The 17,745-nt window shown below is 37.7% G+C and overlaps 1 protein-coding gene across 3 annotated transcripts in view; it reads right to left on the minus strand.

Annotated features, from left to right (window-relative positions):
- The window catches only part of MFSD6 (major facilitator superfamily domain containing 6), a 28,394-nt gene that overhangs the window by 6,646 nt on the left and 4,003 nt on the right, over nt 1–17,745 (minus strand). For 2 of the 3 annotated variants that reach the window (XM_068948313.1, XM_068948314.1), the window contains exons 2-5: nt 12,218–13,813; nt 7,050–7,147; nt 1,167–1,328; nt 431–529 (exon numbers count right to left, since the gene is read on the minus strand). In XM_068948313.1, coding sequence (XP_068804414.1) covers nt 431–529; nt 1,167–1,328; nt 7,050–7,147; nt 12,218–13,761 — 1,903 coding nt within the window. In that variant the 5' untranslated portion in view covers nt 13,762–13,813. Of the gene's footprint in view, nt 1–430; nt 530–1,166; nt 1,329–7,049; nt 7,148–12,217; nt 13,814–16,724; nt 17,035–17,745 lie in introns of those variants that run through there. The other variant, XM_009673871.2, reaches the window with a different exon arrangement.

Consider the following 17,745-nt stretch of genomic DNA (forward strand, 5'->3'; position numbering starts at 1 on the left):
CTGAAGCAGTTATAAACGTTTCTGCTCCCTGAGGCCATTTCTACAATTTCTAGCAGAGATGGCTTGAACTGGTAAAGTATGAAAGCATGAGAAGGCTGCCTTAAAGGGACTGATGTAACTGAAACAACTCATTATAGCTGTCAGACTAAACTAAGGGATTCCCGGAACTGAGAGGACATAAAGGCAGTAAAGTATATTAACTTTCTTCCTATCAAAATCCAAGAACTCAGTGCTGCACTTTGTACAGCAGCAACACACCACCTCAATTTCTACCATTACTCAGGAAAAAGCCTCTCATTTGAAAAGAAGTTGTCCAGTCAAAAATCAAGAAAAGACATCAAACAGACCAAGTTAAAGCTGCAGGGAATGACATCTGGAGATGTCATTTTCACCATTGATAATTTTGCAGTGTCTCAGTGACATGATTTACCTTCTTCTTCATCAGGAACCAACATCCACTGGATCAGTGCAAATAGAAGAAGAATCACTAAGCAAGCCATTCCTATTCCCCTGAATGTTGCCGCAGGACCTGTGAAGATTATATATGTATGTATATATATATATATATATATAGAGAGAGAGAGAGAGAGAGAAATAGATTTATATGTATTTTAAATTGAGAATCTACCTAAGTAAAACAAGATGAGTCAGCATAATGTACTCTATGGATATATAGCATCCCATGCAGACTCGTTAAGCTATTTTATCATGTTTTCTTCCTCCTAACGCTTTTCCTCAACAGGTTTGGTATAGGATTTTTAAGTGAAAAACTACATTCTCATTTCTTGATCAAGAGGCTACATAATATCAACCTGTTCTCTCACAAAGGATTCATTCATCTTACCTAAGGATTAGTTAATAGATTTGCTCACACAATCCTAAAATTATCAGGATCTAACATATTGAATCAATATGACAGGACAAAGCCATAAGCAACCTGGTGTGAATTCAGTATTAACCCTGTTTCATCAGGGGTTTGGACTGAAGACCTCCTACAATCCCTCCCTGCCTGAGCGATCCTAAGATTCCACAATTTACTCTTTAAAATATAGCACTTGTATAAGAATAATACAATACAATATAAATAAGTTTTAAGTTAGCAGCAGTTCTGTAAAACCAGAATTTCAATCAATAAAATAAAATCCTTCGATACAATTTTTGCTTACCAAAGTAATTGACCAAAACCCCTCCAATCATAGCCCCACATCCTCTTCCCAGACCCAAGTGGAGACCTTGCAGGATTCCCTGGGCTGACGTTCTCAACTCCGGAGGCACCGCTGCACTAAGGTATGAAATACAAGCTGCCCATATAGCTGCATGCGTAACACCTAGAGAGATGAAACATTGTGAAGAGTACAGGGCTTGAAGTATACTTACACATCAGAACAATTGCACTTACCAGTTGGAACATGCATTACAGAAAAAAGGAAAACAAAACAAAACCCCTGACTGTGGGACAAAACAGTGACTAATGCCTTGTCAAATACAAATCAGCTTTTGATAATGTAATATTTTTGGCAACCACACCACAGGGAAATGTGACGACTACTTCTGTAGAGTCTGGCAGTAGCTCTTTCTCTAAGATGACTTCATTTCTCTTCCGGAGACAAGGTCCCTAGGAAAGCTATAGAAAATGTTTTTAAAGTTTCTCTACCTCATCCCTTCAAGCGTGAGATGGGGCCTTGGATATACGTTCCGGATTTCATAAGCTACAGGCAATTAAAGCATTGATGCTTCTCAGCAGTCTCATTACTGACACAATGAAGGAGGTACAAAGCCTATAAACGGTCTCAGAGATACCTGCATCATTTTTTCCAGAGGCAAGAATGAATTCCCTTCTGCCCTTCTCACTCCCCACCAACCCAACCCCAAACAAACTCTTTCTGAACTCAGCACCAACACTCTGCATTTAGCACTGAGCAGTCTGGACTGGCAGACCATGCAAGCTCCTCAGGATAGGCCAAAGACAGTGATTTCTGCGTATGCTGTTTTGAGGCAGATCAAAGAGACCCTTTCTCACCGCTCTGACGGCATCCTGACCAGGCATGCTGTCCACTCAGACTGCACCCACACCAAGGACTAAGAACAGAAGAGGTCCTCACAGCTACAAATAACGGTCATATATCCAACACAGTCAGAGCTCACCCATATAGTTTTTGGGCATCTCTTTCTGGTACTTGCATCGTACATTCAGGGTTATAAGCAATTTTTCCTACCACACAAAAATAACAGCTAAGTAGAAAAACAGCAAGTGATCATCAACATGCAGAAACAGGCTGCAGACTCAATCTTCTTGGAGGGCCTGGTGGGTAGGATTTTTGGAGGAGGGGAGAACCGGACAAGAAAAAGAAGGGTTAGGAGATGCTGGAGAAACAAAATAGCACTTTTGTAGCTTGATACAGAGTAAATAAGCCTGAACTATTTTGCCACCCTCGGACTGAGTGGGAATATTTATTCTCATTTCAGCTGAATTAAAAATAGTTTACCAGTACCTAGACATTCTAAGCTCTACCGCCTAATTTAAAAAAAGCGTTGGCATAACTGATGATTCAATCAACATGGTTCTGTCCTCCCCACTTAACTTATTAAGGAACAGTTGGACGCTCAATAATTACTTCTGTGGTTAGGCTGAAGTTTCATAAAAGCAAGACAACACACTTTTTTTTTTTTAAAACATACTCACAGATTAATCTCACTTATTGCTTAGTAGTAAAATGATAAAAAACAGCATATGAAATCAATATAGTTGGTGTACATTTGATGTCCACAGGGCTATACTCTCCAATTTAATTCCAAGTCTGAATAAAAATTGCACAACCTTTTGGTTTGTAAAAAGAGGACTATTTAAAGGACAGCAAAGTACATAAGGATCACATTTATCATTGTGGAATTGTTTTTGCTAATAGCACATCATCTTGTTGAAAAAAGGCTTACATTAGGATGAGTGTATTCTACCCTATCATTTACAGTTTAAGGCTTTAAAACTGCAGATTTTCCATTGAAAAAGCTCTGAGTTTTAAAAGCGACTGGATTTCTATTACTAATTTTTTTGTTAAACGCCAATCCACATAGGCACTGAAGATAGCAACCAAGTATTGTCCTCGTCACAAAGCAAAGCGAACCTAACACAGATGATGTGCCTTTAGGAAGAGCATGTGCCAATGAGAAAACAATGAATATCAGTTAATACAAAATATTCAGTTTTTTCAATGATTGAAGAGTAAATCAAATTTTAAAGCCAGGCAAATGAAAAGCACAATAGAAATTACCCCAACCGTTAAGCACAATACTACTATATTTGCTTGAAAACAAAAGACTGTACTTAATACACAGGTTCTTGGATGTTTTTCACCTTTAACTAGGAGATCCAGGTAGAACATAGCGTTCTTGGTTCTTTTGGAAAAAAAAAAAAAGTCCATTCCCTTTAAAACTAGCTTATGTACTTGGCTCTAAAGATACAGATAATCATCAGAAAAATCACATTAATAATGTACAGTTATAAATTATTTATACAACAGTGACAGTTTGGAACGGCTTTAACGACAACTCTTATTAAAAGGTCAGGCTGCGTTACAGCTAATCAGGGTTTGTTTTGTTTTGTTTTTGAAGCTACTGCTGCCATGAAATATATTTTGACATTGTTTGCTGTAACTACTAACCCTCCTTGGCCATTTGCACTATAGTACTAATGCTTGTGACAACCCCAGTATTACTCTCAGAATGATAATATTTAGTAAACTTCAGTCAAGACTTAAAGATTTTGGAGCCTAGTTTACTTCAAAAGAGATACATGATAACATAGTTATTGTCAGTTAAAGACCCAAGCTTTTTTTTTTATTCTCTAGAACATAACTGTGTTACTGGAGCATCAGTAGGATAGAAGCCAGTTCTGAGAATTATATTGTTTTGGAGTTTGATGAAAAACTGCTAATAAGTAACTGAAAATAACTAATTTGCAGGTTATTATTACAGTTCTGTACTTTAGAAAAATTCCAGTTATGCAAATTAGTTTATTAGAATAGCTGTTGCCACAGAATTTGGACCACTGCTTTGGAACAATATGAGCAATAATTTGCAACTCACTAGAATATTGAAATATAATCAGTTAACTGCAAAATGAACATTCCTTGCATATTCAGAGACTAATGACATACAGCATTTTATACACATACCTACCATACATATGTACCTATCAGAATGTCTTGAAACTTTCAGTTATTTAAGGTTCAACCTAAGCCCTTATTTTCATACACTGCACGTACAAATAAATAAATCATAGATTCAGAACTCTGAATTAAGAAGCGAGTTTAAATCTCCTCGTTTACTCCTTTGAGAGTATAATGCACTTGAAGAGCCCTCACCATCCTAGTTAGGGTGACAGCAATTGAAATACGGCATGGTTCATATTACAATCAATAGATGCAGTTTGCAGTCATTTGCAGAGTCATTTTCCAGAAATCCTCCATGCCCTTCAGCATAGCACATGGGGATAATCATTCTTGTATTTCAGAAACATATTCAAAAAAAAAAAAATAAATTCTTTACAAGACTCAGCTAAACTTGCTGACCTTAAAAACCCTTGAGCTGCAGGTACTGGAATTTGCATAGAACCTGACAGCTTCCAAGAAAGAGAATTATGTTCAGTTACAACATAGGCTTCACCAAGAGAGTTAGAAGCTCTATCAGCTTGATGCAGTTACGTGGCCCATACAGTACCCACATACTCTGCATGATCTAATCTTTCATTGTTTATAAATACTCCTAACCCTCACATATGCAAAATAGCTGCAACTTTATCTCCCTCAGTCACCAGACTTGCTTAAACCAAAGTGAGAGTTCCCAATTCTCCAAATTTCACTGAGGTGTCACCTATTATCCCTATTGACAGATTCACCGCGTATATAGAAAAGAAAGCGGGGCCCAAAGAAACAGGATTTGAAAATTGCTGCAAAAGAAATAACAAGTCAAGAATACAGAAAATCAATAAGAAAGAGGAGGAGAAGAGAATAATGGGCAAAAAAACCCAGTAGTACTAAAAAGATGAACTCATTCTCCCATTGAGAGAGATACTGAATGCTATTACTGGGAAGTAACAAATGTAGTGGCAATAATTAGAGATATATGTATACTGTGCCTATCAACTTCATGTCCACTCACAGCAATGACAGATGAGATGCAGGCTGAGAAGTGCACACAAAACATGAAGAGGGGTGTTTTTGTTCTGCGTGTGTGTGTGTGTGTGTGTGTGTGTGTGTGTGTGTGTGCGCACACACTTTTTTTTAAACACTCTGTTTTGCTGACTATAAATAACTGCAAATTTTCATTTTTCAAAAAATAAGATTGACTCAAATGTAAATGATTCAGCAGTGGCTAGATATAGATAAAGTTTGGTAGAAACATTTATGAGAAAGTATTATTTTGCAGCTCCTCAGTTGTTTTTTTTTCTTAATCTTAATTACTCAAGATTATGCCGTACAAAAAAGTCTCCCAAAAGAGCCTCCTCACAGCCCTTCTGTGAAAGTAAACCTATATAATAAACAGATCATACTGACATTTCAGTAGAATAAATAAAAGGTACGAAGTAGCACAAACTTCCTTCTCAGCTGCAACTGCAGGATGCGAGAAACAGATTCATGGCTATATTGTTGAGACATAAGCTTCCTCTTTGAGTCAGGGTGTCATTAAAATGGGATTATCTACAAGGCAATATCCAATCCCTTGTATTCAACATTCATCCTCCCTAGATGTTTAAGCAGGCAAGAGTATTTAACACATACACGTTCTTCAGGTTCTTTGTCACACTTTCATGCTTTAACAGTTGGTATGAGAGATGAAATATCAGTCCAGTAGTTGTGGTTTTGCATCTTTTCTTTCTTAATACAACAACAAAAATGATTTACTGTATTTAGGGAGGGAAGAAGCCAGGACAGAAACAGATTTTTTTCTACGTATATTTAGAGATCTACATAGTGCTCTCGAATGACATTTTATAACCCAGGTTAAAATCTATCTTACAAAGATTTCGGCATATATAATAGAAAAAGTTAGTGCAAACTCAAATTAGGCTGCACACAGAAATTTAATTAAAAACCTCTAAGTATAATCTGCGGAAAACTTTCTATGTAGCATTCTATTAAGTCAAAATATTGGTTTTAGGGAAGATGGCTCAGTTAATTTTAGTGGCAGGGAAAACATTTTCTGCATTTAAATTAACCATTCTCTCTCTAGTTTGCAAATCCAAATTCAGCATTCTTCAAATAAAGGAGAGAGAAAGCAAAATTGTTCAGATTCTTCTCTTGTGTTTGAGTAGTGATGCACACTACAAAGAGGGAATAAAAATGACATAAAAAATAAGAACAATTTATACTTCAATAGTGCAACGAAGGTCTTACAAATAAACTTCTTCGACAACACAATGTGAAAACAGGATTCAAATGGCTTTGCACAGACCACACCTTTGTCCTTCTACATCATGCAAAAGGCTATTATCTTAAAGAAGCTCTATTAGCCCTGACAAAGCTTTTAAAGGAATTCCTCTCTAGCTATTAAAAAAAAAAAACATAATCTAAGGTATAAATCAAAAAATACTACTGAAAAACTGCAAAATATTTTAATAGAGACAGAGTGACCCAGATTATGTTCTTCATCCTTTTTCTTTTTAAAGCATCCTTTCATGTACTGTGACCTTTTGCATTTAATGAAGTTCATATTTATCCACCAAACAGGATTTGCAGAAGGTGTGTACTCAGTTCATGTTTCTGTCTCTTTGTTTAGTTAAAGGGTGTGTTGATCTTTTACAGTTCTGTTTGAATCAACAGAGAACCAGGCACAATCAAATGCAGACCCACCCATTTGACGTCAAATATTTTCCAAGATAAACAATAATGTTTTATGAAACTCGGTCTTCTGAGGTATTTGTGGTCAAAGAATAGAGAAATACCAGATTGCTACTTAATCACAGTTCAGTTGAAACAAGAACAATATAAGCATATGATCTTAAACTGGAAGGTCATTAATGTACTGTAATGTACCATAATGTACTGTCTTACCTTGAAGTACTTCCATAGGGAGAACAGTCCAGGCATTTTCCAGATACGAGATGTAAATGTAGCGAGCTGTATTACAGGCAAGACCAATATAGAGCACTCTAAAGGAAGGAAGGAAAAAAGAAGTCATAATGGTTTGCACTTTCCTCGTTTTGTTTGTTATAATATACCTTACTGCTTTGGAAATCATTTGCACGTGTACAGACAGTGGGATTTGCCCATTCGAAGCATTTGCTCAACAAAAAACACCTCCTTTAAGTCCTACACCCAAACATAAACTCTCCTCTTGTGCACACCAAATACACATATATTCAAAACAAAAGTGAAGTTAAATGTCATTTCAAAATCCTAATGGAAAAAAAGTCAAAAGGGTCAACAGTTCCACTGAGCTTTTATAGTTTCATTCTAAACACATTCAAAAAAAAAAAAACCTCTTTTCTAAGCATTCAGATATCAATTTTTCCATTTTAATAAGGACTTAGTGCAGGTTTATATTACATGAATTAATTTTATCCTGATTAATATAAATTTATCTTCCCAGTGTCTGCAAACTGCTCAGAACTACTCTAAAAACACATCCCACAGAAACAATATGGTTTATAGCAACGTGCCTCAGGATAAAACTTAACCATCCTGTTGAAAAGCAGCAGATGCTGCATCTCAAAAGCAAGAGAAAAAAGCTCTGATAACAATTTTTAAACAATGAAGTACAAAAACTATATTCACAGTGCATTTCCCTTGCACTTTTAACCAGATGACTTTCTCCCTTCAGTTTTAGCTTAATTTACCTTAATATTTGACAAGTTCCTCATTTATCCATCTATCTTCCTCTTATTTTGAGGTGGATTTTTAGGAAACAAAGACTTATTTCCAAGCATGCTTTTGGCTTGAGAAAAGATGCCATTGCAACCTTTAAAGGTTTTCAGAAACAGGAACTATTGTCCAAACATAGGGCTGCAGTGTTCTTGGTCGACCCCTGGTTTGGCACAAGTAAAATACACATAATTGATAATAAAGGTCTAAGCATAGATATTCTGTGAAGGGACTCTCTATTCTTTGTGCTAATTTTTAGTTAGTTATTCCAAAAAAGCACAGCAAGATCTAATTCAATGGTACACTGCAAAATCTAGAGCAAGAAGCAACAAGAAGCAGCACCTTGTTAACATCTGAGGTCTCTAAATATGCATGTTGACAGCTAAAATACTAATACGATAGTTTTCATTATGTCAGGGATATCATAAAACACTCAAGGTCTGTGCCTTTTGCAACAGCATAGTCTTAGAGAAGACAATACGTTCTACTTTCAATAAGTTGGGTAAGCTTGTAGTTTTTTTTTTTCCCCCCCAAAACTCCTCATCAGGCCAAGTTGTTTTGCTCCCAGATGCGTGTGAGGTCCATCAACAGCTGGTGTAGGTTGCCTTTATGCAACACAGCGAAAGCATTAGTTGAAGGAAACATGGGAAACCGTGAAAAACTTGGATACTATACGCTAAAGAGAAAAAACTTACTCTGTGTACCATTCATCGTAAGTCTTATCCCCCTCTTTAATGTCTACTGCTCCAAAGAAGTAACTTAGTTCCTTCTACAGCCACAACTTAATGCAATTCCTACGTACAGTTACACTTCTGAATTGTATTACAACGCTTACCAGAAAAGGGAAGGAAAGCTAAGGAGGAGAGACTAGTGGGGTCCACCAGTAAGACCCAGCATAGCGCATACTCCTGGAGCTGTAAAGGAACCACATCACCATATACCTGTTTTTCCACATCAGTACCCAGATGCATCCAGCCTTTTGTTTAGGACTAGTTCCTGCCAGCTTAATTTCACTTTTGTCTAGCAAAAGTTTGACTATCCAGCAAGAACCTTCTTCCCATCTTAACCATTCACTATGACAGCCAGATCAGACATATGAACAGAGAAGTCCTGCTTCATAGCTACTCCATGGCCACTAATACACTCAGCTACCTGTTTTTCTTTTTTTTTCGCCCTCACAATGTCATATCTGAAGAATAATCTGGAGTTTAATAAGGGTCATTTAGTCAGGTTCTACCTTTTAATTTAATAGAATTAGGATGTGGTTTTAGACACATTTAAGTTATTCATATGAAGATTTCTATAATTTTGCTTTTGGAGGGGCACATCACACGAAAACTTTTGTATATTTACAGAATCTTTCGAAAACCTATTTATAGCAACCACTTAGGCTCTTTATTGGACCTAAATGGATAATGTAAACAGATGTTCCTTATGAACAATATTTGCAGTATCCACAGAGATACCATATTCAATTTACAGGTTAAACACTTAAAGCACTGAATCTATTATTTATGTTAAGACTAAGCTGTTTACAGCCACAACTACCAGTCTCTGCTTCCCATAAAAGCTCACGTGCTGAAATTATGGTCAAATACATTCAAGCTTAACCTCAAGCAGGAGGTTATTTTCAGAGATTAATAACATCTTCCTAAATTCAAGGGCAACTGTGAGTGCTTCTACACAGGACACCATTCAACATTTGACAGTCCGTTTTGTACACTTGCATCACCAGATCCTCTCAAAGAACTTGTAGCCTTCACCACACCTTCTGATGACTGACTTCTTTTAAATTTAGTCTACATTTTTAAATGAAAAATCTACTCTCTCAACTCTCAGAAGATGGCTGGAGGAAGAAAGGCAAAAAAAACCCTCTAACATCTGCAAAATTCCTTTCCTCCCGTAAACGCGTATAATCACAGAACAGTTATCTAGCTGAACTGATCAGTATCACTACACCAGATTCATCTAGTCACCTACTAATTTCATACAAATTCAGAAATGCTACCAGCATACATAACATCTGTGCACATGCAGAACATATGTTTATGAACAGTAAAGCTAATGAAGCCATAAAATAAGGCACTTTAAATCAATGCATATTCAGTATTGTACTGCTTAAAATGCTTGGACAGTAAATTGAATACTAGTTCAACCAATATGTGAAAATGGAATATATTCAGAACGTGGTGTGGAGCTTATGTGCCAACATATACGATGGAGGAAGCAGAAAGCTTTACAAGATTGGAAAATGAAAACTGAGTTTGTTTCTGACAAAGGTGTAAAGCCCATTTTCTGGTTCTGCAAGTTCTGCTAGGGATAGTTAATAGTATTTTTTCCTTGCTGCTGTGACAGTGCATGCAACTGTATTACTCAAGCCTGTTTTCAAAGAATTAGGATATTCTTTGGATATCCCTGTTAAGATAACACGGAAAGACTGAGTGTCTACTTATGGGAGTCTAGCAACCTAGGAGAAAAGATACCTACCTAGCTGTAGACTACTGGTTCTTATTAATGGGAGAAAGAACACCTGTATAGTAGGGCAGCAGACATACACAGAACTATCAGAGAAGAGTATGAACTCTGAACTATCAATGCTATTTTTTAAAAAGTTTGTCTTCTCTTGAAGAGATCAAGCATTATATAGCAAAATTCAAAAAGTTGGAGAAGAAAGGCAGCCAGAAGGTGACTGCTCATAAACTGTGATGAATAAGCATTAGAAAACATTAAGATATGACTAATATGCATTTTCCAGGTATATCTATAAAGAATGTTGTTTCATTGCAAACAGGAGCTAGTGTTTTAACAACTTATGTTGATCCAATCTGGGATTTATAGGTTTACTATGCAAAGAAAAAAAAAAAAAAGAGTTAATCCTGTACAACATCTTTCTTTTTACAGGCCAGTACTCCTATCCCCCTTATCACTCCTATATCATCTTATTCATAAGCCTACCTTTCTTTCATTGTTTTTTTCTTTATTTGAAGTCTAACCCTGAATGTTATACTATAACAATACACATATACTTTATATCTTTTGCTATCAAGACTATGATCTGTTCTCACCACTCCTCCATTATCATATCCTTCCTCCAGTCTTTGCATGCAAGGTGTCATATTTTCTCAAATTACTTACTTTTAAATTTGGAAATTAAAAATAAAACACTAGCTCAAAGTGGAAAGACCATCCTTAATTAAAAAAAAAAATCCAAAACACTGTCTCTTAAGCGATCTCTCAAATTAGCGTGCTAAGCATCTCGAACATATTTTTAGTAGAGGTCAAATGAACCAAAAGATTCATCCGAATGAAAAGCAAAACAAAAATTCAAAAAGCAAACACACAGAAAAGGCACAGAAAGAACAGTGTAATCGGGTGACTGAAAATAGATTTGTATCTAAATGACTGTATGACTGTAACTAGGGTATTTGGAAGAGACAAGAGGCTAACAGTACACAGAGTACTCTGCCCACATGCACACAGTACCTGAATGCATGCAGAAAAACCTTTACAATTTCATTAACTGAGATCACCCCATATCCTTCCTCCCTAAGCTTTTTTGAAGAAGAATGAATGGATTTAAAATATGCAGAAATCATATCAAGTCAGTTTTGAATTTAGAGTTAAAAAAAAAATTCACTAACATGCTGTTAAGTAATCAGTTCCACTTAACAAGGGAAAAAGTGCAAAAACTGTACAGCCATTTCACGTAAGTAGGTAACACGGAGTTGCAGCTAAAAGCACAGAGCAAGGAATTGAGTCTGTAAGCAACACTACCAGGCTGCAACCTCATTCTGCCAACACCTAGAGTCTGATTACGAGGGCACCTGCACAGGAGATGTTCACCTCTCCATCCCTCCCAGCTCCTCCCTTCCCAGCGCACAAGGGCCATATTCCCAGTTGAACGAGGGAGCAAAGAGCCACCCTGCAAGGATGAGCAGCTAAGCAGGAGACTTCTAGAATATTGCTACTCACAGGAAAAAGTTACAAAATTAATAGAAATTATATTTCTAAACAAAGAACCCTTGAGTAGGAGGCAGTTTGAGAAGATTTCTAACAGAGCTTTCCATCAGTTAACTAGGATGTCTTTTGGAACTATCTACAGAAGGTCACATTGCCAGCATAATGCATGTACTAACACATAACTAAAATGCTATGGAAGCATTTCAGAGCGCTGTAAGCTCCTAAAATAAAAGAACTCAATTAGACAGCTACATATCTGAGCAGAGTTTGGAATTTTAAAATAAAAGGAAATCCATCCTTAAAATAGATTAACTTGAATTTCACTTTGTAACACAAGGCTAGGCCAAACATTGAACGTTTTTTGTATAGCTCTTTAATGATTGCTAGCATCTCCTTACCTGATATGACCAACCAATTCAATCAATTTGTGGCTGAAGAAGTAGGCAGTCAGCTCAGACACGTGGCTGAGCACAGAACAAACTCCAAAGAGAGTGGTAGTGCCGTTCAGGTCTTCCAAGTGCCAGTAAAGGAAGGTGAACACAAAGCCATATCCAAACCCCATGAACCAAGCCACAAAGAGCACAGAGCCATACTGGATACTACACAGCAGTTTTATTAGATCCCAAAAATTGAAAGACTGCGACTGGCTCATACTGGTGGGAGTATTATCAGAGGATTCATTGGAGATACTTCTGTCCACCTGTGATACTTCTACTTCTTTTTTCTTATCTTCATCTTGCTTGAAGTGCGTATAATGAAATCGGAACTGTGTAGCCACAATCAATGCCATTGTCATCAGGACACCAAACACTATGAAAACTATCCTGTAGTTCTTGTACTCAGGAGCTTTACATCCTTGACCTTCAATGCCAACTTCGATATGGGTATAGTCGATGCCAATTCCCACGGACAGCATGGCTAGCCCCCAGCCCAGAGATCCCCACATGCGCTGCAATCCATACCGGTCCCTGTGTTTACCGAGGTACTGCAGAGTTACAGTGTCCACAATAGTAACAGAAGAAGCACTGAAAAATTCTCCTATTATGACAACCAACAGAATGAGTAGAAAGATGGCTTCTACTTCTTGATGATCATAAACAAGCACAGCTTGGTCAGAAGGCATTGGCTTTGTGGTGGTAGCAGCTGGAGTGGTACTCCGAGTCATATTTCCTGGTGAGACTGGGCTAGCAGTCGTGTTTTTCAAAATCAAACGGGAACTGTTTTCCAAGGCAAACTCCATGTCATTGCTCTGAGTAGGTAACAGGAATGTTATTTCAGGATTAGCAGTCCCTATTGTTTCCAGAGTGACTGAACTGGAAGTGAACACGTCTCTCTTCCCACGAACTTTCTGGGATGTAGTATTTGCTGTGGTTAGCAGAGAAGAAATAGAGGCATTTTGCAAAACTGTTGTTAAAAGGTTGCTTGCATTGGTGGGATGGGCTGGGGGAAGGCCCTTTGGTACACATCTTAAGGTGGCTGGTCTCACAAATCCGATTCCCAGGTTAAACAAAACCCAGCATAAAAGTGAAAAGAGAAGGACAATCTTCCCTTTCTTAAAGCGATCTGCCACCACTCCCCAGAAGGGAGCACTGCAGAACTCAATAAAGTACCTAATGCCCACCAGAAGTCCGCTCTGGCTGGGTGACATACCCAGCTGCTTGTAATACACGGGCAGCAAGGGGTAGAGAGAGCCATATGCAGAATAGAAGAAAAAATAGAAGACCTTTGAAATCAGAAGATCGTTGTTTATTTTGACACAGTGCTTTTCTAACCAGTCTAGCTCTTCATCTGGGACAGTGGTTGTCTCTGTCGAAGGGGATTCGTTCTGGGGCTGCAAGTCTTGATCCTTGGAAATGCCATTGAAAGGATCAGCAAGTACATACTTTCTTTTCTGTTCTTCTTCATCGTCTGTTAAAATGGCAACTTTATCATCAGCTGCCATGGCTTTCCACAGGCATCCAATATTTCATGCACCCTGAGGAATTACTGCTACCCTACAGGACAAATAAAAGAGAAGACGGTTAAGGTACCACATCGGGACACATCTGCAATGCCAGTCATCAAGAGCAAACATAACTGATGCTCCTAAGCAATAAATGCAGCAGTTACCAGGGCAGGGGAAGGCCAGTCGCCTAGACTGCAGGAGCACAGTAGGTTTAAGAAAAATGGATTTTATGACCAGTGCTGTTCTCCCAACAGCAGCCTTAACACTGTGCTATAAAGCACCTTTTGTGTCTAAGACAGGGAAAATTTGTATATTCAAACTTACTGTGGCAATTAAGTGCTATCATTTGCAAGTCTTTTCTTTCAAGTTGTCTTTTCTCCTCCAATGCTAACTGCTTTATTTCCTGTATTCCCACAGGAATACAGTAATACCACAGGAGCACACTAAATACCACAGGATAAGAAAGTCATGTTTCCATAATTAAATAATGCAGTTAAATATATATTCTGGTTTTCTTAATGATCAAAATAAATTACTATCTGAAGGCTCATAATGGCCTACGCAAAGTTAATCCATATACTCTTGAAACACAATTTTCAAAAAACTGTACAATCACAGCAGAAATTAGTGGGAGGCTTGAAGCTTCTAGGCCAAATGGGAAAGGAGGTAGGAACTGTGAGAGGCCTTCAAGATTAAAGCAAGAGACGCTCACAATTAGGGCAACAACCTCAAAGGCATCAAAGACCTGAGAGCAAAGAAACACAGGGACAGAAAGAAAATACAAGCACTATAACGACCTTTTCGATTTAAATTCTGAAATTCAAGAAAGATGGCTAAGGAGAGAAACAGTATTACAGCTGCCTGCACTGTACTTAACGCGTGGAGAAGTAAAAGCTTGCAGAACTGACAAGCTGCACTTGAAAACAAAATCAAATTCACCACTACTTATACTTGGATTTTACAAAACGGCTTTTTCATTTGAAAACAACAAACCATTCGAACAAACAAGTTCGCTAAAAGCAGCTTTCTTCTCCAGGAATAAAACAAAGCTCTGCCAATGGACTACCAGCTCAAAACCATTATATTAGGCAACTATTTCTGCTACATTCATATCTGTAAATTTAACCTAGGACCATTAGCTTACATTCATTGCAAGCTGAACGTTTAATATGCTTTGGTTTTGTCACCCCTTTACTGTTTGGATTACTGTTAATGACAAGAACCTTTTCAAGGATGAAGGTTTGAAAATGACATTTTAGCAATATTCCAAAAGAGCCTGAAATTTCTCTAAAGGCACTGAAGTTATGGATATGGAATATATTTCTCCAGAAATTGGAGTATTTTTTGCAGCTCTGCCCTTTCTATTCTCACAGGCAATGCTCCAATGGAATTTCAATTTGTCATAGCTCAATTGAAGCATAATACAGTCTATTTAAAATTAGTCATGCATTCAGATACCCAGTTCATTTAAATTATTTAATTATAATTCAGAATTGATTTCAATACCGACAACATATTTGCAAACCAATGGAAGGCTAGTGAAAGGGATTCTGAAATTCGCAGGTACGTTAAATGAATTGTTTCATATTCATCCCGTGTACACGCAACAACAGCTGGCAGAACAAGTGATGGAATGGACGCTTCTAGAAAACAGCAGCCCATTGAAATAATCAAAACCTTACATAGTTCAGTGTTGGACAAGTTTCAAAATATCATCATCGAGATCTGAAACTCTCGTGATGTTTGTGCATTTTTTTTTTAATTTTTAGATGGTATTTCTAGGGATACTCTCTACAAGAATCTCTGGTTTTATGTGGGGAGAAAAGGCTGCACAAAAATCTTGGAATCTTAAATATTCAAGTATACAAATACAGAAGCTGATCAAAAAAACCCAAGCACATAAACACAGCCTCCTTTTCTCTCCTGTTGCTTTAAAAATACTTCAGAGACAATCCAATTAAAAAAATGCATGTGTCAAAAGTTTAGAGAAAGTTCTAATTAAGTTGTTACAACAGTCAAATGTGACAACACATTTTCTTGCTCTTACTTGCTACCATTATAAGCCATGTGAACTGAAAACCAGCAGAGGTTTAGTTAGTTCCTGTAATTTTCAGTTCAGTCAGTCACCTCCACCTGACAGCTGGAGAGACTGTGGGTCTTTGCTCATACATGGGGCTTATATATCCACAAAACAAGTCCTTTAATGAGTAAATTAGATCAGTCATCATCCGTGCCTTTATTTTCTTTAAACCTCGCCTTGATTTGACAATAAAGATTTGGCAATTAGTATTTGATCTTTTATTTCAGTTCCCCTTTCCTGCTGGAATGAGACTTCAGTGTCATAAGATGTATGAAGAGTGAGTATATTATGAACCGACATATTGTTAACCTTTAAACACTGAAGTTGTTGCACCCCTCTTTCCCCAGCCCTCTGAATTTTATTTGCCAGTGCATCCGTCATCATCTAACCTGTTGTGTGAGGGTTAATCCAACAGAAACCCTTATACTCGTCTATTATTTTGACTAGAACATCTAGAGTAAGGAAGCTATGAAAAGTATATTTTATAATATATTTCATAATGAGTTCAGGAAATATTTTCCCATCCTTCGAGTGTTTCTTCAAATATTATTAATAACACGGAATATACCCTTCAGAAATCTAACAGCATCAAGACGGGTAGGAGCCATATGGCATTCTTTAATGTTTTGTCACTAGTTTGTTTGGGGGTTGGGTTTTTGGAACCGATTTTATTTAGCAATCTTTTTTTAATTCAAACAAAAAAAGACCAAAAATGAGAAAGCCAACTAACTGGTACTATTATTGGAAATCCACAGAAAACTTAGTAATCTATGTGGCTTTCCTTCTGACAAAAAACAAGCCAGGCGGTGATTGAACGCGCAGTGAAATCAACCAGATGGCGAAACACAAACTTCTGAGCGAGAGTAGACTAGGTACCTACCAGGTATTATAAACACAGTCTTCAAATACTACATCTTCCCTTTGTAGAAGTTTTTTTCTGATCTACCAGGCAGTAAGAGGACAGAAGACAGCTCTACCGGCAAGTTTAAAACGATCAACGGAGAACAGCAGCGAGGAACACGGGTTCAAAAAGCAAAGGGAGCGGATCCCCCCGCGAATACAGGCTTTAACTTCTCGGAGGCAGAAGGGAGCAGGAAGTTTTGCTCAAGGCCTGTCGAACGTCATCAGTCTAGCCGGGATAACTGAGCACACGCATAGTGAAACGGTCCACTCACATGATCAGAAATGTTCCAGAGTGGTAACGTCACTCTGGAAAAGAGGAACAATCGTTTTGAAGCTATCGTCCACAAACTTAGATACGTAGCACTAACAGCCAGTGCAGCCCTTTAACCCCAATACACAGATTGGAAGAAACATCTGAAAAGATCCCGAAAAAGCCCCACAAACGGAAAGGAATGAGTTTTAGCAAGTGGATAGGAGCTAGACAGTATTTTGTTCCTCCAACGGACAGGACAAACAGGCCTTTTGCTTCAGGCAGGTTTATGCTTATGTTTCCAAAACGTTTGGACACTTAGAAGGAAGAACTGAATCTTCGTTTCTCCATCACCCTCTCATCCCCAACATTGTAACAACTCGAGAGTATTTCAAAATATTACAATTCACATCCTCCCCTCCCCCCGAGAAACGTAATCTGGTTTTACAGGTCCAGGACTGTAAGTCACTTGCTCAAAGTTACACAGGAAGCTTGTGGCTGATTTGACTTTATCGCAGCGTGGATTCCTCTGCAAGATATCACACGTCCTCTGGGCCTGTTTATGTAAAAGTATACTCGTTTCTTTTCAGGCAAAGAAAAGAGATGTTAACTACATGACTATTCATCCTTCATGCTTTACACAAGCAAGTATTTTTCGCTAAGTCCTAGAGTCAATTATTTTTTGTGAGTTTCCTGATAAACAGAGCGTTTCTTCCTGATTTACATCAAATGCTGTTCCTCTAATGCC

Source organism: Struthio camelus, chromosome 6, assembly GCF_040807025.1.
Source record: "Struthio camelus isolate bStrCam1 chromosome 6, bStrCam1.hap1, whole genome shotgun sequence".
NCBI lineage: Eukaryota > Metazoa > Chordata > Aves > Struthioniformes > Struthionidae > Struthio > Struthio camelus.